Consider the following 25,010-nt stretch of genomic DNA (forward strand, 5'->3'; position numbering starts at 1 on the left):
ACAGCACCTTGGCTGGGCTGTCCTCAGTACAGATGTAAAATAGATGTAAAAAGTGTTATAAAATCCTTCTAGAGCCCAGTTCTCCCACAGGTACAGTGTGTCTTTGCCACTGGAAATTATTGTGCCTGGTAGCGGGGTCTGGACTGGAGAGTGACAGCTTGGAAAACCAAGCTCAAAGAATGAGTGCAGATGCCTGGAATTTGGGGCCATTAAAATATAATTTTGTCCTTAAAGTTGGTGCATACTGCTGGTTCACTCAACATTCCCAAAGAAAAAGGGCATGTGGACATTCCTTCCATGTTCACTCACCCCAGGCTCCATTCCCCTCTGCCTGTGGCTGCAAAGAACCCATCTCAGTGTGAGAGATGTGAAATCCATTGCACTCATAGGGGGATCCACCCATTTCTGCACCTTTCCCTTTTCACCCCAGCTCCTCCACACCATTTCCCCATCCCTTTTCCCACTGCTCCAAGCTGGGCAGTCAGCTGGGAAGTGATCCAGGTTTAATTCAAGATTTACCTGGGTGGCCCTTTCCCTGCTATTTATAAAAGGGCACAGAGTGATAGGACAAGGGGGAATGGCCTTAAACTGAAAGAGGGCAAATTTAGATGAGATATTACAAAAGAAATCCTTCCCTGTGAGGGTGGTGAGGCCCTGGCACAGGGTGCCCAGAGAAGCTGGGGCTGTCCCTGGATCCCTGGCAGTGTCCAAGGCCAGGCTGGACAGGGCTTGGAGCACCCTGGGATGGTGGAAGGTGTCCCTGCCCATGGCTGGTGGTTGGAATGAGATCATCTTTTAGGCCCTTCCAACCCAAACCAGTCTATAATTGCATAATTTTCCTCCTCACCTGAGAGATTCATTAATCAGTGAGGCCAGAGCAAACTTGACAAGGGGTCACAAGGAGCACCTGGTGCTCACTCACCCACCTTGGGGCACACACACCACTGGACACATCTTGCTTGGCCCTGCTGCACGTCTACTCTGCCATATTTAACAACTTTGCCAGCATCTTGCAGGTATTTTAAACCAGGATATGAGAATTGGATGGCCCCAGGTGTGATAGTCACACGTCCTTTGGTTCAAATCCAGCCTCTGGCACTGCAGGGAGAACTTGGTTTTTGCAGAGGTGCAGAGCAGCAGCTCTGAAGCTGAGACAAGCTGCAGGTGCCCTGAAAGCAGATAAATCTCTCCCTCTTGTCCTGTCTCCACCTTTCACTGCTGTTTTTGTTTGCTGGTTGATGATAGCCTGGCCTGGGACAGATGTCCATGGCAAGGAAAGAATTTCTGGTGCCTGTCTTGGTAAGCAAACATGACTGATAACTCAGTGGGACTTGAGAGTGGTGACAACCTCCTGGGAGCTTGTTTTGGGGCTGCAGTGGAGAGCACAGCAGCTGTGTGCAGCTCAGGGAGAGCACAGGTGATGGTGACAGTTCATGTCACCTCATTTTCTGCGGTCTGAGGAGCTCCAGAGGCAAATTTTACAGCAAATTTACACAGGAAGCCAAGGACAAAAATTGGCGGCATCCTCTCTGTGTCTCATGGGGGGTGATAGCAGGGTCAAGGTTTTTGTAATAAGTCCCTGTAAAGAGCCACAGGAATTCTTGAAATTACCCAGAAAGTTTGTTAGAAAAGGGAAAGGAAAAAGTGCAGGAAGTTGTGGATAGGGGAAGCACCCTTGGAGACAAAGCATTTTTCTGTGCTGGACCGCTGTGGGAGAAGGAGCCAGAAGCAAACCTGGAACAGCTGAAGGCAGCAAAGGCCAGGAATGGAGACAGAGAGCTGAGCACACAGACTTAAATCTGGGAGGAGCAGGGTGAAATTACAGGCAGGATTGTCCAGCTCTGGAGGAATTTCGGTCTGTTACACAGGGTGGGATGCGTTGAGAGCCTGTACCCCTGGTGTGTAACTACAGCCTGGCCAAAAGGAGAGGGAGTAGCTCACATCCATGTCGTGTCTCTGCTGGATTTGTGCAACTGCCACTCGGTGGCAGCCTGCAAACACCTCGTGTCACACAGAGGAGCACCTCAAGGCAGCTGCTGGGGCTGCAGCTCAAGGCTGGCACTTCTGAAACACTCTGACATCCACACAACTTTGCCATGATGTGCAGCTCCAGAGTCCCTCCTGCTCCCAGGGCTTTCCTTGCCCTCTCCTCAGGCTCTCATGAGCCAAATCCTCCTTTGATGATGATGCCTCAGGGTTTGGCTTTTATATTTTTCACATTCTGTACTACTGTAGTGTGTGGGTCTGAGCTTCATATTAGTGAGGTCTCCTCACAGCAGGGAGACAAAATAATTCCATCTCTAGCTGGGCACCAAGGACAAATGACCCAAATCTCAGCCCAGGAGCACAAACCCCGTGGGCTGGAGAGAGAAAAACAAGCAGGGTGGGACTGCAGGGGCTAAAGCTGGAATGGGACAATGAACTGCAAGATGCAAATGGAGCAGAACTGATCCCAGGGAGAGACCCCGGGAGCGCTGGTGCATTTTGGGGCCATTTTGGTCCATCTTGGGTTCATTTTGTGACCATTTTGGTTCATCTTGGGTGCAGCCCTGGCTGGGCTCTTGTGCTGCCAAGGTGCATCTATGGAGGAGATCCTTTCCATAAATCCCTGCTTTATTCTGTAACACTGTCTAACTTCTGTTCTAGGTCAGATTCACAGGGCATCAAGGACAGACACAGGGTGTGGGGTGAGGATGGGAGGGAGAGGCACAGGTGGAGGAGCTGTGGGGTACTCACCATTCTCTGTTATGATCTGGGGCACCTCCTTGGCAGCTGGAGAGATGCACTGGATCTGGCTGCCCACCACCAGCCCATCCATCTCCGAGAGGTCCTCAAAGGTGCAGTTGACTCCTGCAGACAGCTCGGGGACGTTGTAGGTCTCCAAGACCAGCTGCAGGCAAAGATGGAGGGAGAGAAGGAGAAGCAGAAAAAGAGAGAAGAGAGAACACTGAGCCAAACAACAGAGCTGGGCCAGCAGGAGAGAATTACACTGGAGAGGTCGGACAAAGAGCCTCTTGCTAGAGAGAGAGCATCCTCCTTCAGCAGAAAGCAGCGACTGGGGAGAGGGACCAGTGAGGAGGGGAGGGCACAAGATGCTGGTGCTGGCACAGGTGGCAGGTGGCTGTGCAGGGACAGCTGCACAGTGTCCCAGTGCTGGCTGGGAGGTGCAGGGGAGGGAGTGCTCGCTGTCTCTCATGCAGGTGTCAGGTTAGGCAGGGAGTCTTTGGAGCCAGCTGTGGCCCCCAGGGCTGTGGTGGCCCCCAGGGTTTCTGAGGAAGGTGACTGCTACTCACAAGAGGCACTCTGCAGACTCCAGAGAAACTGGAGCGCTCCAGTCTAACTCTCTACGGGCTGCTCTGCCAGCACCAGCAGGGGGGAGCACTCTGTCCCCAAGTTTCCTGTGTGAGGAGAGTCTAGTTACAGCCTGTCGCAGACATCTTTTCTGAAAAATCCTTTCCTCAGGATTTTTCCTCCTGAGAAGCTGAGAGGCCTCAGGAACAAAATGTAACCAATGATTATCTGCTGCTGTGGAATGCAACAGGTGCATCTGGGATTGGTCTCATGGGGTTGTTTTTAATTAATGGCCAATCACAGCCCAGCTGGCTCAGACTCTCTGTCCGAGCCACAAGCCTTTGTTTTTCATTCTTTCCTTTTCTATTCTTAGCCAGCCTTCTGATTAAATCCTTTCTTCTATTCTTTTAGTATAATTTTAATATAATATATATCATAAAATAATAAATCAAACCTTCTGAAACATGGAGTCAGATCCTCATCTCTTCCCTCATCCTAAGACCCCTGTGAACACTGTCACGACAGCCTTCAGTCCACCACCAAAACATCCCCTGTCTCTACAGGCACAGAAACCTCTCCTGCCCATCCCACTGAAGAACCAGCTGGCTCCTCGTGCTATCCTGGGGTTCCATATGGGAAAAAAACCATGAAGGAGGATTTGCCTGTGTTTTTGGAGTTCACAACACCCTCTGGCATTGCTCATGGTTATGGGAAAATGAATCTCGGGGCTGGTTTGCACCATGTCCATGCTTTGGAAGAGCACAGTCATGCTGTCAGCTTCCCAAACAAAGGTCCTGTCCCACAGCTCTCCATCACTGAGGGTCCTGCTCAACTCACCAGGTCATGCCTGAACACAGAGGGGCACCCCAGGGACCCCTAGCACCTGGGAATTGGTGTAAGTTTAGTGTTTTTGTGACCAAACACTGGCGCCAACCACTCAGCACAGGCTCAAATGCAGATGTTCTCCACACTTGCCTCATCCCTGAGCTGGCTGAGGTCCCTCTGAGGTGACAGGCACTGAAAGGAGACACAGGTGCATGCTGAGGTGTTGTTTGTACCAGCACAAAGAGCAGGGGTCAGTCCAGGTGACAAAGCAGGACGGATGAGAAGGTGACATAGCACGCAGTGCTCCCACACAGTGTGTTTCCCTCTCTTAGGGAAAGGCTGGAGCTGTTTCTCCACACTGAGGACCATCAGGGAGGAAGGCTGAGCAAACAGGCCTTAGCCCTGGATGCCATTTGAGAGAATAGGATCATTCTGGGGCCATGGGAATGGCAGTGGGAAAGGTGATTTTTTTTTTACTTTTTGTTTTGGATGGGGAACAGGAAAAAAGTTTGGTTGTTTGGATGAGTTTAGCACTGAGGCTGAATTCATTCTCCCTGCTAGCAGTGGAGAAGTGGAATCTGGAATCTGTTTTCCTTAACAAATCTCCCTCTGGGCATGGATGATGCAGGAGGAAGCTGTGCCATGCAGAAGATGACACTGGTGGGCAGACCAGCGCTTGGCCACAAGCTCCATGAGCCAGTGCACAGCCCAAGCAGACAAGAAGTCCTACATCCCACACTCCTGGGACAGCAGGGAAAGCATGGAGCCTTCCCTCAGCAAGCAGCTCTTCTCAGAGAGCCCAGAGCAGTGAAACAGACTCAGGTAAGGTTTTCCAAGGCCCTGTCAGTGCCCAAAATTTAAAAGCGTGGCTGACCACACAAACACCTGCTCTGCCTCCATGGGCAGAACTCACTGTCACTGACATTTTGCTAGAATTCAAGATCCTAGCATTCTAGATTTGAGATCTGCCCAGGACACCATCAACCCTCTGTTTGTTCCCCTCCTGGTTTGCCTCTGCTGATGGGATGAACTGGGTCACCAGTTTAGCTGGGACTGGGCTGAGACTTCCATCAAAAGGCCCATGCAGATTGTTGGGTAACAGATGATGGCAACTTCTGATCCCAGCAGCTCTGGGCTGACTCACCCTGGGAGTAACCCAGAGGAAAAGGTCTCTTATTCTGTTATCATTTTCAGTCTCCCCGAGCCAGCCAGTCCCCCAGGATTTATTCCAACATGAAAGAATTCAACAGCTACTGAGAGAATACGGAAAGGAAACCTTGAACTCCCAGAAGAACAAAGAACCTAAGATGTCTCAGATCAGTTTTGTTTGAAGCCTGGGGAAAGTAAAGTCACAGCAAAGTTAAGAGGCTGAAACAAAGCAGCAATGATTGGACATGCAGGCTTTGAAAGGCTGATTTCATTATCCCTGGAGAAATCCAAACGTGTCACCTGGAAGGGGTCTGGCAGCTGCCTAAATTCCATTTAGGCCTTTCAGGGTGTGGGGCTAATGACCAGCTTGCCTAGAGATAGAGCTTTTAGGGCCTGGGTTATTAACTTAATTGCAGCCCAAATTAGCATGGTCAAAAAGACAGAGCACTGGTAGCCTGAGAGAAATGAGTTCTTGTCTCCTTCTTGGGGCATGTTGGGATCTCACCACACCTGGTGCTGCTGCCATGAGTCAGGAGGGAAACCACAAACTGGTCAGATCCTCAGCAGAGATTTCCTGCCTCAAGCCCAGGAATGATCAGGATCATCTGCTGCTCTGCCAGCGTTCACTGTGTGGTTTCCTTGGCTGCTGACTGAGTAGCTCGAGGTCAGAAAGGTTAAAACTTGTGCTGTGGAAGGTCACAGGAGACAGCAGGAGCCCTGGAAACCTCGGGTTCCTCTGCACAGCATCCTGCCTCCCTGCTCTGCATGCCTAGTGCTGCAGCAGGATGGACTTCCTGGGAGGTTAGAAGGAGACATTTCCATCCAAAATGACAGGAACTTGGAGCTCACTGAAATAATTCATATCATCCTTCACTTGGCTTTCTTCTAAAATGCAATTTCTAACCACAAAAATGTCCCTTGCCTAGAGCTATTCATTAACTCCTCTCCCAGGGCACCACACAGCGCTTGCAGGACACAGAGTCCCTTCAGACCTGCCCTCACAGACAACAAGGAAGACTCTCCCTAGTCCACTTCAAGACTTTTAAACAAATAACCAATGCCAAAATGTCAGAGAATAACCAATGCCAAAACGTCCTCCCGTGGCGAATCTTTCCCTGCGCCAGCAGAGCCACTACGGAAGTTAACGGAGTCTGGAGAACCTCTTGCTGCTGAATCCCTGGATCTGCCACGCTGCACGGGCAGGTGAAACCCGAGGAGAGGGGGCAGGGGGTTGTCATTGCTCACCAGAACGTTGTACTGGGACACGGAGATGTTGTTGGGGTGCACGGTGAGGCGGACGCACTGCTTCATCTCCGAGGCGAATCTGCGCGGCTCGCTGGAGCGCTCGCACCGCTCCTTCCTCGTGCAGCTGGGGAAACAGGAACACACAGGGACAGGGTGAGCACACGGCCAGGCTGGCAGCGTGGGGACAGCTCTGGGGGGTGGGAGCAGCAGTTAGTGTGGATAGAAAGTCAGCTCTGTGCTCTTTGGGAGGGCACAAGTGGAAAACCCTGCTCACGCCCTGGCGCGCTCCAGCTCACGGGATGGTGGGGAATATCCTGAGCTGCAGGGTGTTATAAGTAGAAAAAGCTGCCAATTTTTTTTTAAAAGGTTGCAGAGTTCACAGGTTGGGCCAGTTGCTGCCAGGGTGGAGTTCTAACTGTTTGTTGTTGTAATCACCTGTTGTTTTCATTAACTACCTGTCCTTGATGGTTAAGAACTCCCCCTTTTGCCAGTGACACCCTGCTGCTTCCTGGAGGATGGCACCCAGACAGTGAAGGGGAAGGGACATTGAGTCAGCATGCAAATGACATCAGATCCAGCATGCAATGGGAGAGACCCCTCACCAAACCTAGCCAAAAACCCCTAAAAACAATGAGTTTACATGAAATGGATGAATCAAAGTGATGTATAGACATGAGGAACAGAATCTAGTATCTGCCAAGGCCTTTTTACCCCTCACCCTAACCTAAAGATATCAGCTAGACAGAGAACCTCAAATGTTAAACGCAGAGAGTTAGGAATCTCTTGATGCTCTTGTGAGGACAGAGCCCCCAGCTCTGCCCACAGACCAGTAGACAAAGCTGCACTTTTCTTCCTCTTTTGAGTCACTCTGTCGGTTCTCCCCACCTGAGCTGATTGCTTTTAATAAAGGCATTAAAAAGAAGAAAGGTCTCCTGTCCATGTTTCTTTCGGTTAGTGTGGACAGAAAGTCGGCTCTGTGCTCTTTGGGACAGCACAAGTGGAAAACCACACACGTGCCCTGGTGCGCTCATGGGATTGTGGAGAATATCCTGAGCTGCAAGGGACACACAAGGATCATCATGCCCTACTCCTGGCCCTGCACAGGACTGTCACAGACATCTTTTATGAAAAATCCTTTCCTTAGGATTTTACCTCCTGAGAAGCTGAGAGGCCTCAGCAACAAAATGTAAATATTGGTTATCTGCTGCTGTGGAATGCAACAGGTGCATCTGGGATTGGCCTCATGGGGTTGTTTCTAATTAATGGCCAATCACAGTCAGCTGGCTCAGACTTTCTGTCCGAGACACAAGCCTTTGTTATCATTCTTTCTTTTTCTATTCTTAGCTAGCCTTCTGATGAAATCCTTTCTTCTATTCTTTTAGTATAGTTTAAATATAATATATATCATAAAATAATAAATCAGCCTTCTGAAACATGGAGTCAGATCCTCGTCTCTTCCCTCATCCTCAGACCCCTGTGAACACGGTCACACAGGACACTCCCAAGAGCCCCACCACGTGCCTGAGAGCATTAACTCTGCTGCTGGCAGCTGTGGGGTTGCTCAAGCAGGCTGGGGAGTCACAAGGAACCTGTAAGAGGAGGGAGGGTGGTGGGTGAAAGCTCCATCCCAGCTGCAGGAATTCTCTGTCTCTTCACCCATCAGCACTACCTTCCCTAGGCCAAACCCCCAGCCCTTCCAACTCTGCTGTCCAAGGGCTGTGGGACACCTCAGACAGGGCTGTCCTTAAAGAGAGGCCATGCACAGCCCATGTTGTTTTTTGTCCCTCCTGAGGATGCTGCACACTTGTGTGGTGCCTCTGGGCTGCTGGTACCTCACCTCTGGGATGGAGCCACCCTCCCAAACAACTGTCCCTGCAGATTAAGGTGTTTTTTGCATCTGCCTTTTTGGGATAGGTCAAGAAATACTTAAAATGTATTGTAATTCAGAAGTAGTTAGCTTCTGATTGTGATGGGGTGAATTATAACATGTGTGTTTTCTCACCTTTCTCATAAGACTAAAAATAGAATAAAAATTTTTAAAACACCTCTCAGTTGCCCCATCTCCAGGTCAGAAAAGAGTATAATTCTACATGTCTTGAAAATGGCTGACTAGAAGTGCTGAGAGTTGAATCTTAAAAATTCAGGTGTTTCCAACAAGTGACAGCCCAGTGAAATCTGTGTGTGCACACGCCCGGGCTGCACAAATGCCTGAAGTTCACACCACCCACTGACTGTTGATGTTTTCAGTGCTGTCACTACCCCTCATCTCACCTGTGTGGTGCAAACACAACCCAGAAAAGTGGATTGGTGGCTGTTTGCCCTGCTTCCACCCAGGTTTGCTCTCGTTTAACATAAACCACATCTGTATTTCACTCCACGCCCGCTGCCAAGGCCATTGCTCCAAGGAAGGTGTCTGCCTGGAAATCCTCAGGGTTAATCCAAAAGGACAGCTCCAGCTGCATGCCAATTACCTCCTGCCATTAAGTTAATGTTATGGACTTGCACAGGGTGTCTTCAATGGATTTTGTTATTAGCAGTGCTGTTACCCCCCATTAAAAGCAGCTATAAAGACTTAAGTGCGGATGTTAAATTATTCACCTGCTCCCAGACTTCAGAGTCTCACTTGTGAGAGAGCCTGGGGGCTGCTGGAGCTCCAAGATCACCCCTCAGCATCCCTACACCTTGGAGCAGAGACTGCATCCTTGTGCACGGGGATTTGCAGATGAGGATCCATGGAAACACATGCCACAAATCTCTATATGTGGTTAATCCCAATGTTACAAAGCTTGGGGCTGGCTAAAACTTCAGGGCTTGGCTTCTCTCTAAGGAATGACTAGATGAAATGAACACCCCAACTCCAAATTTCTCCATCTTTCTGGCAAAGTTTTGTATTTCCAGAGGAAGAACCCATAAAGGGATATTTAGGCCATTCTCAGCACACTTTGCAGGTTTGAGGGAGCAAAAGGAGCACTGCAGCTCCTGCTCTCTCCTCCCCAGGAACCCTCATCCCATTAAATCTCCTCTGGCACTGCCACATGCTGGATCAGGAATTTTAAACGGGCACTCTCCAGAGGCTTGGACCAATAGCCCATTAAATACCCCCAAAACTCTAACTCCCCCATGGTGGCATGAAAGCCAAGAGGCAAAATGCTGACCTGAGATTTTTCCAAGCACTTCCATAAAACAAACAGCCACAGCAATCCCATTAAAGCTCCACAGGGTGTGGGAGCTCCTCTCCTGGGGATAGCTTGGAAGGGAAACCTTTTTGGGCTCAGAATCGAAACGCAAGTGCTCAAATTCTTCAAGATGTTCTGTTATCTCCCATTTATTTCCTTCATTTGCAGTACAACAGAAACATCTGGATTTTCTAAAATTAAACAGCCTCAGTTCAAATCTATGGATATGGATTAAGCATCCAGGAATGTGGTTTGTATTCCAAATCCCACCACTAAGCAGGAATATAATAATCCACATTTTACCTTGCTGTTTACAGGTCATACACATTTAAAAAAATTAAACTTTTCAGACCAAACTCTTGCTGCATATTAGACTGATGTGCCTTGTGGCCTTGATGTCTGCCATAGGGTGAAAATAATGTCATCCAAAGCATGAATTTATGAAAAACCAAACCAAACTAAGCCTGGGTTTAACATAATGTTAAGGCTGCTGTGTCAGGGTCTCAGGAATTAGGGACTGCCAGACTGAAAGCAGCTTCTGTACTTCCAAATCTGCTGCCTGCACTCACACACTGCAAGCCAGATTTTAATTACAGGATCACAGGTTATTATTCCTTTTTTCCACGGTGACCTCAATTCTGCCACTTCCTAACTTTTGACTTTCACTGTCTGACTTTTTGAATGCAGTTCCTCAGTTGGAAAAGCTCTAAATGCCTGGTGCTGAGTCTGGTGGTGAGGGAGTTCTGCTGCGCTGGGCTCTGGGTCAGGGTTCAGGCTCTGGGGTCAATGCCCCAGGTGAGTGACCACAGCTGCCTCAGGAATCAAATCTGAAGGGATGGAGCCACCTGCCAGTGGCTTTGGCAGGTTTGTGCATGCAGAAAGGGGTGATGGGGGCTCCTTGTTGGGACCCAGGACATTCCCCTGGCTGCCCTGGAGGACTCAAAACCCTGGCAGGGGGCTCAGAGACCCTGGCACGGAGTCACAAACACCTGTGCCTTTGATTTTAGCCCATGGAAACAATTACCAACTTTGTGTGAAGATGTACAAGCCACAAGAGTTTGAATAGAATGTTAGTGAATTTGTCACAGGGTGAAAATGTAGAATTTTGGGTTTTTAGAATGGGGGTTCAGAAGCCAAGATGGAGGAATTTGGACATGCCCTGTCCTTCTTGTTCTTATCCTCCATCTTCTGGGTGATGTTGGAACTTTTAGATTGGTTTAGAGTAGAGCCAGACTGTCTAACATAGGTGATAGGTATTGGAAAATTGTTGTAAATAAGGTAATTTTAATATAAAAAGCTAACACCATCCCAAGATGGTCAGTGTGCCTCAACCTGACCTGCTGGACAGATCTCAGCAGGTCAGAGAAAGAATGTGATAGATAAGAGCAAATAAACAACTTTGAAAACCAGAACAGAAGAATCCTGACTCCTTCAGCTGCCAGGCTGAGACTCTGACACATCTCAGGGTCATCCTGACCACAGAGACTCCAAGAGCTCCTCTTCAGATCATTTTGTCCATCTGAAGGATGGACAAATTTCCTCCATCTCCTCTACCATGACCACCTCACCTCTCCTAAGCTGGAGCACCCTGTGGGTTCACACATCACCCAAGGTGTCTGCCCAGCACCTGCAGCTGAGGTTCTCCACGTGGTGGGGTCTCCTGTGATGGATTACACTGAAGGAAGGGAGATTTAGGTTGGATATTATGAAAAAATTGTTTGCTCAGAGGGTGGTGAGGCCCTGGCACAGGTTGCTCAGAAAAGCTGTGGCTGCCCCTGGATCCCTGGAAGTGTCCAAGGTTGCACGAGGCTTAGAGCAGCCTGGGATAGTCCCTGCCCATGGCAGGGGGTGGAACTGGATGATCTTTAATGTCCCTTCCACCCCAAATCCTTCTGTGATCCTACAATTCAGGTGAGCAGAAAAAGATACCTGACACAAAGAAACCTTCTCCCTCCAGCCTTCCTCTGCACCACCAAAAATGTTCTGTCCTCTCCAAAGAGAGAAAAAAACAGCAGAAAAAGTTGTTCCAACATGTGCAGAGAAGTCTTTCCCTCCAGCACCAGCCTCAGATCCCTGGGTGGTGAGGCTGAGATGCAGGAACAAAAGTGACAAAGGATCTGGTCACAGAAGGATCTGCCCAGAGGGGATGTGGCAGCCCCAGAAGTTCAGCAAACTGTAAATAAAGGCAGATGGACTTTTAATAAATAAGTATTTCCAGGCCCTGCCTATGAAAGTGGTCACCTGGAAGGCAGCTGGGCTGAGGGAGGGATGATGAAATATCCCAAGCTCAACTCATCATTTCTTCTGTCCCTGGTGACAGTCACTGTCTGCCCTGGGAGCTCCTGTGACTCTCACCTGGTGTGTTTATTATTGTTTACACAGAAAAAAATCCCCTTTTTACTGCCAAATAAAATACCTGTAGCCCCAACATTCCAAGGGTGCCCATACACCAAAATCCCTTTCCACTGCCACATTCCCTAATTCCCTGCTATAACTGGGGGATGTGTAGCTCCCACCCAGTGGCACCACACTCCAGGCTCCTAAAAGAGCATTTCCCACCCCTGAGCTTGTTTTGGTTGTGATGCAGACACCACACACCTCTGGGTGCCTCACCAGCAGCTGCTCTTTCCTCATCAGCTGTGTCCTCAACAATTCCAAGTGTCCTGCTTGGTCCAAAACCATCAGCACAAACACTGAGGAGCTGCTCCTACCACTGAGCCATGAGGAATGTGATTTCCTCCTCAGCTCCCATTAAGAATAAATACCACTGCTGCTCACCCTCTGCTCGCCAGCCACCAACCAATTATTTTAATAATGTTCAATTAATACTTTCCTCTTCTCTCGTGTCTCTCCCCCAAGAATCTCAGAGGGCTTTGCCTGCAGCTAATTAAAGTTCAGGGTACCTCCATGAGGTTGGAATTAGCAGGCAGAGACAGGAAAGTGAGGCACAGACTGAGAGCAGGGCAAAGCCTGAGGTGGGGGTCCTGGTTTGGGACACAAGAAATCATCATTAAATCTCTAAATCAGGCCATTAAATCCCTAAATCTTGGCCAAACCAAGCCCAGACTCTCATCTCCATCATCCTGTTGTAGACAAAAAACCCCTAAACCACCACCCTACAAACATAAACCCCTCCCAGCCCCCCAAAAACTACCTTTATTTTTCACCTGACCAAGCCTTGCTTGCTCATAACCATAACTGTTGAAAAAGGAGAAGATTTGGATTCCGTTTTACTTTTTTCCCCATAATTTCCCAAGAAGAAGACTAAACTATCCAGCTATTTGAATGTGAGACCCAAAAAAGTCAGTTTTCTGGCAATGGAAAAGGTCTTATCTGCAATTCTGTTAATTAATAACAAATTTCAAGACAAAAGAGTGGTGACTGGATCTGATCAGAAATTGCTACTCAGAACAGAGTATTTGGGGCCTTTTTACAAGTGGCAATTAGCACACAATGTAATTTTTTTTTAATGCAGTGGGAAAAAAAAACCACCATCAAAAATGTTTAATTCCCAGATATAAATTCTAAAGAAATTAATCCTTTTTGGAGAAGCCTCACCATTTGATGCACAGCAGCTTTCTTTTGATCATGGTTGTTCAGGTGGGTTCTCAGGGAAGGAGAGGGACGTGAAAAATCTGTGTTTGATGGCAAAGCTCAGAGACAGCTCAATGGTTTGGGTCATCCCAGCAGCCCCAAATGACACCTTTCCACCACCTCCAAACAGGTAATTTGCTGGAATCACTCTTTTGCAAAAGGTTTTGACATTTCAGTTTTCCTTTCTGGTTCTAAACAGTGACATTTCCCTCAGGGGATGAATTCTCTCACCCTCTGATGGATGATCTCAGCCCCCCTTTCCTCACACCTTCCCTCCAGTGCTGGGGGGCAGTCAGGGCACCCCCAGTCACACCAGTGAGGAGGGGTCACCAGGCCAGGGTGGGATATTTTGGTAGGATACAAGTTTAATGGTGGAATTCTCCTTTTCACCCCCAAACTGTTCATTCCTGAGCTTATTGTGGTGTAGGGTCCCTCACACTGGGGTCCTCCCCTTGTGCAAGATGGAGATGTTGCCCCATCCCAATCCTCACCTCTTCCCAGTGGTGTGTTTGCAGCTTGGGCAAAGTTCCCACTCTTTTTTCTCCTCTCTTTAGTTTTTCTCCTTAAAATTCAACCTGTTCCCTTCTTTTTTCCCTCAGATTATCCATCTGCCTCCCTCACTCCCACCACCGCCTCCAGTGGTCTCCTTTCCAGAACAAAAATCAGGAGCAGGCTACAGAAGATGTGGATTTCATGGATTTAGGTCTCAGTTGGAAGACCATGAGTAGCCCAGATGGTTCCCCCTGTCCTGGAACAAGACAGGGTAAGAGATAATGATTTTCCATTTTTCCCATCTCCAAGGGAAAATCTGAGGATTCTCAGCCCAGCCAGAGCCCATGGCAAGCCAGGCTGTACCAGTCAAACTGGAAAACCTGAACAGATCAACAAATTGGGGATCTGAAATCTAAGAGGGGGTGCAGGCATGAGGGGAAGGGTGATTTGGGGATGTCCCATCCCTGGAATTGTTCCTGTCCAGGCTGGATGGGGCTTGGAGCAATGGGAGGTGTCTCTGCCATGGCAGGAGTGGCACTGGATGGGCTTTAAGGTCCCTTCAACGCAAACCCTTCTGTGATTTTCTGATTCTCACAAAAACAAATAACAGCAATAGTGGCTTTTTGTCAAGTTTTTGGTCTTGTAACACAGCAGAACTTTTCTCCTAGGCCAAGCAGGGTCATCACATTTCTCTTCACAGAGAAAAGTAAGGCACAATTCTTCCCAAGAATATTTATGGGATTCACATTCTCTGAACTTCAGAGAAAGGAAAAACAATTCTTGTCATTTGCTGTGGCTGTGTTTGTGCCAAAGTAGATGCAATGTGGAGATTGTTTACCCACAGTGATGGTGTTTTGGTTCCTTGGCCTATCAAGGCCAGGTGTGTGTGTGTGTCGGTGTCAGAACCCAGGACATTGCTCTGGCTGCCCTGGGTGATTCCAGACCCTGGCAGGGGCTCAGAGACCTTGGCACAGAGTCACAAACACCTGTGCCTTTGATTTTAGCCCATGGAAGCAATTACCAACTTTGTGTGAGGAGTTACAAGCCACAAGAGTTTGAGCAGAATGATAGTGAATTTGTCACAGGGTGAAAAAGTAGAATTTTGGGGTTTTTAGAATGGGGGTTCAGGAGGCAAGATGGAGGAATCTGGGCATGTCCTGTCCTTCTTCTTCTTGTCCCCCATCTTCTGCTGTGATGGTGGCACTTCTGGATTGGTTTAGAGTAGAGCCAGGTTGTCTAACATAGGTGATAGGTATTGGAAAATTATTGTAAATAAAGTACAGGCAGTTCTTGGTATAAAAAGCCAACACCACCCCAAGGGCAGGGACTGTGCCACAACCCAACCTGCTGGACAGATCTCAGCAGGTCAGACAGACAATGTATTAGAGAAGAGCAAATAAACAACCTTGAGAACAGGAGCCAAGGAATCCTGTCTTCTTCTTGGGTCTCAGGGCTGGGAAAAAGAGACTCTCCAACAGCTTGGGCTCATCTCAACACCAGAGACCTCATCATGTGGGGATTGTGGGCTGACAGTCACGAGATTCTGCGCAGTGTGTGCAGAGTTGAGTGCTTGGCAGATTTAATTTAGATGTAATGTAACATAGTGTAATGTAGTATAGAATATACAGTGTAATATAATATAGAATAATATAGTATAATAAAGTATTTAATTAGCGTTCTGATAGCCATGGAGTCCTCCTCATCATTCCTCCTTTGTTGGGGCATTTCCCTGCCAATACCTGTCCTAGGTTGACTATATGATGCTTTTATCCCCAATCATCTTGTTCTGTTTATGCTGAATAATAAGTTTTGCACCTTTAAGACTTGTTCCAGAGAGTGAAGGGGGCAGAGAAGAAGCAGCAGTTTGTTTTCAGACACTGCACTCGCTCCTCCACATTCCTGCTCCTGGCCTGTGTTGTCTGTGGATGGACAGACAGTGGGACAGAGCTCTCCTTTGCTTTCAGTTAGTTTAGCTAGCTGAGGCAAAGAAGTTCCCTGGACTGTGGGTTTTTTTTCCTTTTTCTTTGGTGCTGTTTAAACCTGCTCTGGCCTGAACACCCAGCAGAGAATCAGCAGCTCCCACCTGTGGCCACCAGGCCGGGCCTGGCCTGCGACATTTCCAGCACTGATGAGACTGAGTGAGCTGAGCTACAGCCCATGGAGGGACTGTCTGAGTTTGTCATCTCTTTTGGAGCAGCAAAGGGTTTTATTGTTTAATATTGTTTAGGTTTTATTGTTTAATAAGCAGGTTTTTTCCACTTTTCTCCAAGGAGGTATTTTCTTCTGGACTGGTTGGGTGAGGGGCCGATTGAATCTGCTTTCCTAGAGGAGCCCCTTTGAGGGTTCTCTCCCAGATTTGCCCTGAACCAGGACAGGAGTACAGCTACCAAACGTGGAGAGACTAAGTCCTCATAGTCCAGCCAATAGAGTTTGCCCAGTCACATCAAGAAGATCTCAAAGTCCTGGTTAACTCAAGGTTCTATTATAGTCCATTGCTGAGGCAAAGAAGTTCCCTGGACTTTGTTTTTTTTTCTTTTTTCCCTTTTTTTTGGAGCTGTTTAAACCTGCTCTGGCCTGAACACCCAGCAGAGAATCAGCAGCTCCCACCTGTGGCCACCGGGCCGGGCCTGGCCTGCGACATTTCCAGCACCAGAGGGACTGATAAGAGACTGAGTGACCTGAACTGCGACCCAGGGAGGGGATTTCTCAGTTTGTCATCTCTTTTCGGAACAGCAAGAGGCTTTATTGTTTAATAAACAGGTTTTTTCCACTTTTCTCCAAGGAGGTATTTTCTCCCAGACCAGTTGGGGGAGAGGCCGATTGAATCTGCTTTCCTAGAGGAGCCCCTTTGGGGGTTCTCTCCAAAATTTGCCCTGAACCAGGACATACTATAAGCTGGAGCAGCACAGAACCTAGGAGGTGGCAGAGGTGCTGCTGGCACTGCTGCAGCCCTTGGGGTTCCCCCTCTCTCTCTACAAAGCCCCACATTCCCCAAGCAAGCAGAGGCTGATGGATCCCAGAGCAGCCTGCCCAGCATCACCCAGGGGTGCCTGTCCCTGTTCCCGTGAGGAACAGGCAGGTCCGAGGTGCCTTTGGGGAGTGATCAGCAGAGGGAGCTCGGTGGAAGCCAAGTGCAAACGCTGGGAATGGCATTTTCAGCCAAGGCTGGGGGCAGCAATCTGGGAAAGATTCAGGACAGAGATGGTTGGCTTTGGGAGGCTCTGGAGATCCAAATTATCCAGCTCAGGCTCATCAGTCTGGTCCCTCTTTCAGGGTGAGATGCAATGTGACAGCTTCATTCCTTAGTGGGGAAAAGTTGTTTTTTTTTTTTTGATTTTCCAGTCAGAAAGAAGGGTGAGAGGAGAACAGAGCAATTAAAGGAATCTGGGGATGGATGAAGAGGTTTGTTTTAGCCCGAATCTGACCAATGTTCAGAGCCAGCTTTGGGTCTCCTGAGGTGCATTTATCACCAAGGGGGAGCAAGGCTGGGGAAGGAGGGAGCAGCTGAAATTTGCCTTTCCCTCTGCTGCAGCCAAAGCAATTTTCTGGCTGGAGCCAGCAAAAGGGAGAAGACTCAGTCCCACTCTCATGTAAAGTTTAAGGTCAGTTTTAGCAATGTTTTGACATTTCCAGGCTCCCTGGGGGTCCTGAGAACAGGAATGCCATAAATGTCGAGACACAGACATAATTGACCTTAAACTTTACATGGCCATGTGGTGAATACCCCACTCCCTCCCTGCCCTCTCTCTTTCACCTCCAGGCTGCCCAGGGCATGGCTGAAATTTAGCTGTCCCTGGCACCAAGAAGTTAAATTTGACCAACTGCCCAGGATACTCCATTCTGGACCAAAAAAAAAAAATGGCAGGAGATGCTCCAGGAAAAGTGACAAATTTGGGATAATGCACAGGATTATTGCTGGGAAACCTGTCCTGCTGGTGAGGAGTTTTCTCAGCAACTTCATGAGTATCTGAGGAAGGAGTTGAATATTTCATCATTGGTTCTAACCACAAACAGGCTCAACTACCCAGAAGATGCTGTTTGGGCATCAAAGATTAACTGGACAAAGGGGGGAAAACACACTGGGGTAAGTAAAAGCTGTAGGGTCTTTAATGGGTGTTATTTGGGCACCAAGCATTAGATTTTTCCATAGAGACCTGGAAGTAGAAACTAAAAAAAATCTGGAATTCATTCTGGAGCTTTGCATCTCCCCACATGCAATTTTTAAGGGACCACAAGCCACAAAATTCTTCGGATCACCATCCAAAGCTGCTCTTCCCAATGTCCCAGCAGGGCATCAAAGATGAACTGGACAAAGGGGAGAAAAGCCACCAGGGGAATTAAAAGCTGTAGGATTTTTAATGGGTGCTATTTGAGCACCAAGAGGTAGATTTTTCCAAAAGGTCCTGGAAGTAGAAACTCAAAAATCTGGAATTCATTCTGGAGCTTTGCATCTCCCCTGGATGCAATCTCATTGTGGGGCAATGAGATGAACTGGACAAAGGGGGGAAAAGATACTGGGGGAAGTAAAAGCTGTAGGATCTTTAATAGGTACTATATGGGCACCAAGAGATCTGTAGATTTTTCCAAAGGGACCTGGAAGTAGAAACTCAAAAGATCTGGAATTCATTCTGGAGCTTTGCATCTCCCCTGGATGCAATTTTTAAGGGACCACAAGCCACAAAATTCTTCAGACCACCATCCAAAGCTGCTCTTCTCAATGTCCCAGTAGGGCATTGAGATAAACTGGACAAAGGGGGGGAAAGACACTGGGGGAAGTAAAATATGTAGGGTCTTTATCGGGTGCTATTTGGGCACCAAGAGATCTGTAGATTTTTCCAAAGGGACATGGAAACTCAAAAGATCTGGAATTCATTCTGGAGCTTTGCATCTCCCCTGCATGCAATTTTTAAGGGACCACAAAATTCTTAAGACCACCATCCAAAGCTGCTCTTCTCAATATCCCAGTAGGGCATTGAGATAAACTGGACAAAGGGGGGGAAAGATACTGGGGGAAGTAAAAGCTGTAGGATCTTTAATAGGTACTATATGGGCACCAAGAGATCTGTAGATTTTTCCAAAGGGACCTGGAAGTAGAAACTCAAAAAATCTGGATTATTGCTGGGAATAATCACTGGGAATTTCACTCTTTGGAGCTTTGCCTCTCCCAGGGATGCAATTTTTAAGGGGCCACAGGCCACAAAATTCTTCAGCCCACCATCCAAAGCTGCTCTTCTCAATGTCCCAGCGGGGCAGTCCTGGGTGGAAGGAGCAAAACTCCATCCCTGTCCTTGTGCTGCAGTTTGGGGAGGCAAAATCTGCCCTGCCAAAGCTGCCTCCCCCCAGCACCACCGCCCCTGTCGCCTGGCCAAAGAGGAGCGAGGCTGCTAATTGCTCTGCCTGCTAATCTATTCTAATGCATGGTAATAGAAGCCGAGTTTCTGCCCTGATAACTCGTGCGGCTCACGCTGCGGAACCGCAATCCCCCCGCCCGCCCCTTATCTCTGTCCCCAGGTGGGCTCCTCCCTCCAGCCCAGCAATTGTGCCAGCCCACCCCCGGAGCCCCCCGGGGCGTGGGGGCGAGGGATTTGCTCCTCCATCTCCCGCCCTACAAAGCCAAGAGATCCACAAACGGCATCCCCCTCCCCTGCTTTGAGGGATTTCATGTCCCTTCTCCTTGCCCTGAGCCCCCCTCCCCAAGTTTCAGTTCATTCCCCTTTGCTTTGGGGGATTTCATGCCCCTTTTCCTTTCCCCCAAGTTTCAGCATCCTTCCCCATTGCTTTGAAGGTTTTCATGCCCTTTCTCCTTACCCTGAGCCCCCTCCCCAAGTTTCAGCATCCCTTCCCCTCTGCTTTGGGGGATTTCATGCCCCTTCTCCTTTCCCCCAAGTTTCAGCATCCCTTCCCCTCTCCTTTGGGGGTTTTCATGCCCCTTCTCCTTTCCCTGAGCCCCCTCCCCAAGTTCCATCATCCCCCACCCCTGCTTTGGGGGATTTCATGCCCTTTTTCCTTTCCCCCAGCCCCGTGCCCAAATTTTTAGCATTCCTCCCCATTGCTTTGAGGGATTTCATGCCCCTTCTCCTTTCCCTGAGCCCCCTCCCCAAGTTTCAGCATCCCTCTCCCCCACTTTCGGGGATTTCATGCCCCTTTTCCTTTCCCCCAAGTTTCAGCATCCTTCCCCATTGCTTTGAAGGTTTTCATGCCCTTTCTCCTTACCCTGAGCCCCCTCCACAAGTTTCAGTTCACTCCCCTCTCCTTTGGGGGATTTCCTGCCCCTTCTCCTTTCCCTGAGTCCCCTCCCCAAGTTTCAGCATCCCTTCCCCTCTCCTTTGGGGGATTTCATTCCCCTTCTCCTGTCCCCCAGCATCCCTCCCCCCTGTTTTGGGGGATTTCATTCCCCTTCTTTCCCCCAGCCCCCTCCCCAAATTTCAGCATCCCTCCCCACTGCTTTGGGGGATTTCATGCCCCTTCTCCTTTCCCCAGCCCCCTCCCCAAGTTTCAGCATCCCTCTCCCCCACTTTCGGGGATTTCATGCCCCTTCTCTTTTCCCTGAGCCCCTTCCCCAAGTCTTAGCATCCCTACCCCCCTGCATTGGAGGATTTCATACCCCCTTTCCTTTCCCCCAGCCCCCTGCCCAAATTTTTAGCATTCCTCCCCATTGCTTTGAGGGATTTCCTGCCCCTTCTCCTTTCCCTGAGCCCCCTCCCCAAATTTCAGCATCCCTCTCCCCTGCTTTGGGGGATTTCATGCCCCTTTTCCTTTCCCCCAAGTTTCAGCACCTCTTCCCATTGCTTTGAAGGTTTTCATGCCTCTTCTCCTTTCCCTGAGCCCGCTCCCCAAGTTTTAGCATCCCTCTCCTCTCCTTTGGGGGATTTCATTCCCCTTCTCCTTTCCCCCAAGTTTCAGCATCCCTCCCCTTTGCTTTGGGGGATTTCCTGCCCCTTCTCCTTTTCCCCCTCCCCAAATTTTCAGAGCTGTGCATTGTCTTGGCTCTGCTAATCTTCCCTGGGGGAGATGGGGTTGGAGCATCAAATGCAACCATGAGTAGCCCAGATCCTGTCCTGCATCAAGACAGGCTAAGAGACAATGATTTTCCATTTCTCCCCTCTCCAAGGGAAAATCTGAGAATTCCCAGCCCAGCCAGAGCCCATGGCAAGCCAGGCTGTACCTGCAGGCAAGAGTCCAACTGGAAAAACTGAACAGATCAACAAATTGGGGGCTGAAATCTAAGTGGGGGTTAACGAAGGGGCTGAAGGAAGGTTCAGAGGTGGCCCCAAGGACCACACAGGTAATGCATGGCTGGGGTGTAACCAGGGACCAGCGATTTGAGCATTTTTCACATGCAAATCCCTGGAAATTTGGACCCTTTGTCCAATAGAAGAGTGGAAATCATTTTTATTGCTGGCACAGGGGAAGGAAGGTGTGGGAATGAGGAAGGCATTCTGTGGAAGGTGATGTTGAAACCCACTCCTCAGCTGGTTAATAGGGAAAAGTGGAGTTCCTCAGTGAATCACAGGATTGTGCATTCATGGACAGGCTCGGGTTGGAAGGGACAATAAAGATAATCCATGGGCAGGAACGCTTCCAGCACACCAGGATTCTCCAAGCCTCATCCCAACCTTGGGCACTGCCAGGGATCCAGGGACAGCCACAGCTTCTCTGGGCACCCTGTGCCAGGGCCTCCCCACTCTCACAGCCAAGAATTCCCTCCAAAAATCCATTCCTAAATCACTTCCTGCTGTAAAAGCAGCCTGAAAACAGCCAGCACAGATGGGGATCTCCTCCCTCCATCCTCTGACCTTCCCAACCTCCTGCAAGGGTCAAAGACACAAGGAAAGGACATCTCTGAAGCTGCAGGATCTCTGCTTTGCTGCCCCTTCAATCACAGCCCTCCAGCTCCTTTTGCTGCTGAACTTACCAGGCACAACAAGAGCCTGGTAGCTTAAAGGAGGAGGAAAATCGCAGAGCAGAAAAACCACAGAAAAGAGGCAGAACTTGAGCCAAAGGCATGAGAACTGCACTCAGTCCACAGCACTGAGGTGGTCCACAAGAAAGGAATCACAGGAATCTGCCTGGAATCTGCCCCTGAATGGCTGAGCTTCATATGGAGGTGGAGAAACCCCTGGAGGCTCAGCTGAAGGCTACCTGAGTAATACAAGCTCCTGTCTCTGAGGAGGCAGCAAAATAACTTTCCTTTCCCCGCGCTGAATTCACTTAGAGCCGTTTTAAAGAAAATTAAAAGAAGAAGAAAGAGAGAGAAAAGGGAACGAGGCTGCTAGATAAGGCAAGTAATTAATGAACAAAATTACTTTTCCCAGAGAGCATCCTATCATGGTGCTTCCTATTCATGCTAATAATATTTGTGAGTGTCTTCCCCAGAACCTGGGCTGATAACACCTACACTCTCCCCTGCTCCTACATGCTCTCCTCTGCAAGGGCTGATGCAAATAATCTGTTCAAAGAGGCTCAGGTTCTTTGTTCCTGGCCTGATTCAGAGCATCATCCCCAAATTCTTCGTGGGAGCTTCTCTCGAGTAACTCCAAGGAAATTAATTGGGTGTTTTCCCTGTCACTGTGGTCCAAATGCCAAATATCTGTTGGTGAAGGTGATGGGAGGTGCCATTGCCTTCAGAAAGGTCAAATTTGGGGTCTCCTGCTCAGAGACTGGGGCTGATTAATGGTGCTGAGGCTTCCTCAAGGCTGCAGTGAGACCTGGAAGTCCTCCAGGTGGAGGGTTTGGTTCCACTTCAGCCTTGTCTCTTAAAAGGCAAATCAGGTCTGTGTTCAAGGATGAAATAAATAAATAACAACTTGCAAACACTCACAAACAACAGGCTGACCTTCAAGGTCCTTTTGTTGCAGCAGACAAAGGGCAAAATAGTAACAAGAATTTGGAAACCAATGCTCAAAATTCAACGTAAAAAGATGCCTTAAATACTCGAAAGAGATGCAAGCCAACAGAAGGAGCAGTGACCCAGCCCTGTGTGCTGCCCTCCTCCTCCTGCTGGCACCAGCAGCCCCACAGCTCTTGGGTGATCCACACTGGGAACCAACCCACATGAGCTCAGCACAGAAAATGGCTCCTTCCAGCCCCAGCTCCTTCCCACATGGCTCCACAAACACTTGTGCCAGCAGGAGGAAAGGAGAAGACACAGGAACAACCAGAGCAGCTGGAGCCAGATGATTGGACTGCTTCTCAAGGCAGTAGGGTTTGAAGTGATTGTTGAAAACGTAGCCAAAAAGTCCTCCAGGTGGGAGGGTTTGGTGCCACTTCAGCCTTGTCTCTTAAAAGGTAAATGAGGATCTGTGTTCAAGGATGATTTGTGTTCAAGGAGGTTTTCCAGGAGGTCAGGGAGCCATAGGAAGGGCACTGTAAGGAGTCCCCACTCACACAGACACTGAATCCTTGCCAGGCTCACCAGTACCTCATTTCACTGCTCTTTTGCTGTCAGCATCTGCTGTCATGCCTTGGGGGAGCACAGCAAGGAGAGGGAAAGCATTCCCACATATTGTATTTGTGGGGTGCCCCAAATGGCAGGAAGGAACTGATGAATCTGACTCCATGTTCTCAGAAGGCTAATTTATTATTTTATGATACTGTATTATATTAAAGACTGCTAAACTATACTGTACTAAAGAATACGGAAAGGATACTTACAGAAGGCTAAAAGATAATAATGAAAACTCGTGACTCCTTCTAGTCCAGACACAGCTTGTCCCTGATTGGTCATTAAGTCAAAACAATTCCCATGAAACCAATGAAACAATCACCTGTTGAATAAACAATCTCCAACCACGTTCCAGAGCAGCAAAACACAGGAGAAGCAAATCAGATGATATTGTTTTCATTTTTCTTTGAGGCTTCTCAGCTTTCCAGGAGAAGAATCCTGGGCAAAGGGATTTTTCCAGAAAATATGAATGCCACATCCACAGACTGATCAGGCCTGAACACTTTTCATCCAAATCCCCCACCCCTGGGAACTTCTGGAGCCGTTTTACCCAGAAGGGTGCAAGGCAGAGGAGATCCCACAGAGTTCCTCAAACCAGATTCTTCCCAACCCACTGCTCCTTTTAATCTTCATCAGTATCTCTATTTTTACACTGCTGATAAGCTCCTTTCCTCTTCCTCATCCATCCATCCATCCATCCATCCATCCATCTGTTCATCTGTCCATCCAATCATCATCCATCCATCCCTCTGTCCTCCAGCAGCAGAGCCTACACTGATGGGTGTTGTAACTCCAGTATTTGCTCCTGGCAGAGACAATTCCTCCCTCTGGGCCCAGACTTTTCTGCAGGAAAAGCCACAGGATAGCATAGAGGGAGTTGCATTGAGTCCCCATTCCCATACAGGCCTGGGAAGGGAGTCTCCAGAAGCTCCATGGCTCTGGTGGGAGAGAAAACTGCAGGAAGCTGGGAAAAATAAGCCAAGGAACCTCTCAGCCCTGGCTTGGCTTTCCCTGTGGGCTGTGAAATCAGTGGGATGGGATTTGCTACCTGAAAAAGGCATCCATGCACCTCCACCAACCCCACTCAGGCCATGCCTGAAGCCCTGGATCCATCCCTAAGCTATTTGTTTCCTTGGAGCAAGGAAAAAGGCTGGGCTGAGCTGGATGCACAGCCTTCAACAGGTGAACAGAGACCAGAAATAAAGAGAAGCTGTGTTTCCATGGCAGTTTTCAGACCCTCACATGACCAATGCACAGGCTTTGGATCAGAGCTGCAGCTTCCCAGCTACTTAAATCAGCATTTTGCCCCAGCTCTGACAAAAACAACAATAAGAATTCTGCCTTTCACACCACAGCTCCTTCTAGGAACGGGAATTTGGGGGCAGAATGATAAGAGGAAAACTAGAGCAAGAAGTATTTTAATTTTAATCTCTCTGCCTTTCTCTGCCCAAGCCTGATCCAGCCAAAAAGCCAAGGAACAAGCTGAGTTTCTCTCTTCCTAAGCCTCCTCTCGAGTTGGGTCTGCAGAGAGGTTTGGAGTGGAGGGAGGATCCATCCAGAACCAAGCCATAAGAAACAGAAACAGAAAATTTTGGGGCTCCAAAACACCTTAAAACCAATCCTGGCTTCATCCCTCTGGTAGTTTAAACATGCAGCCAAAAGGAATTATTATTATTATTATTATTATTATTATTATTATTATTATTAGTGGTGGTGGTGGTGGTGGTAATTTTGACTTTTTAAAAATTTTAATTATTACTATTTTAGGGGTAATTCTCCTGAAGCAATCAGGT

General features: G+C 48.6%; 1 protein-coding gene across 2 annotated transcripts in view; it reads right to left on the reverse strand.

Annotated features, from left to right (window-relative positions):
* PLXNA4 (plexin A4) overlaps nucleotides 1–25,010 on the reverse strand; it is a 506,662-nt gene that overhangs the window by 119,568 nt on the left and 362,084 nt on the right. For both annotated transcript variants that reach the window (XM_071424190.1, XM_071424191.1), the window contains exons 6-7: nucleotides 6,511–6,634; nucleotides 2,737–2,890 (exon numbers count right to left, since the gene is read on the reverse strand). In XM_071424190.1, the coding sequence (XP_071280291.1) occupies nucleotides 2,737–2,890; nucleotides 6,511–6,634 (278 nt within the window). The remainder of the gene's footprint in view (nucleotides 1–2,736; nucleotides 2,891–6,510; nucleotides 6,635–25,010) is intronic.

This window comes from Agelaius tricolor, unplaced genomic scaffold (genome assembly GCF_023055355.1).
Source record: "Agelaius tricolor isolate 1412-34295 unplaced genomic scaffold, bAgeTri1.0.p SCAF_3, whole genome shotgun sequence".
Lineage (NCBI taxonomy): Eukaryota > Metazoa > Chordata > Aves > Passeriformes > Icteridae > Agelaius > Agelaius tricolor.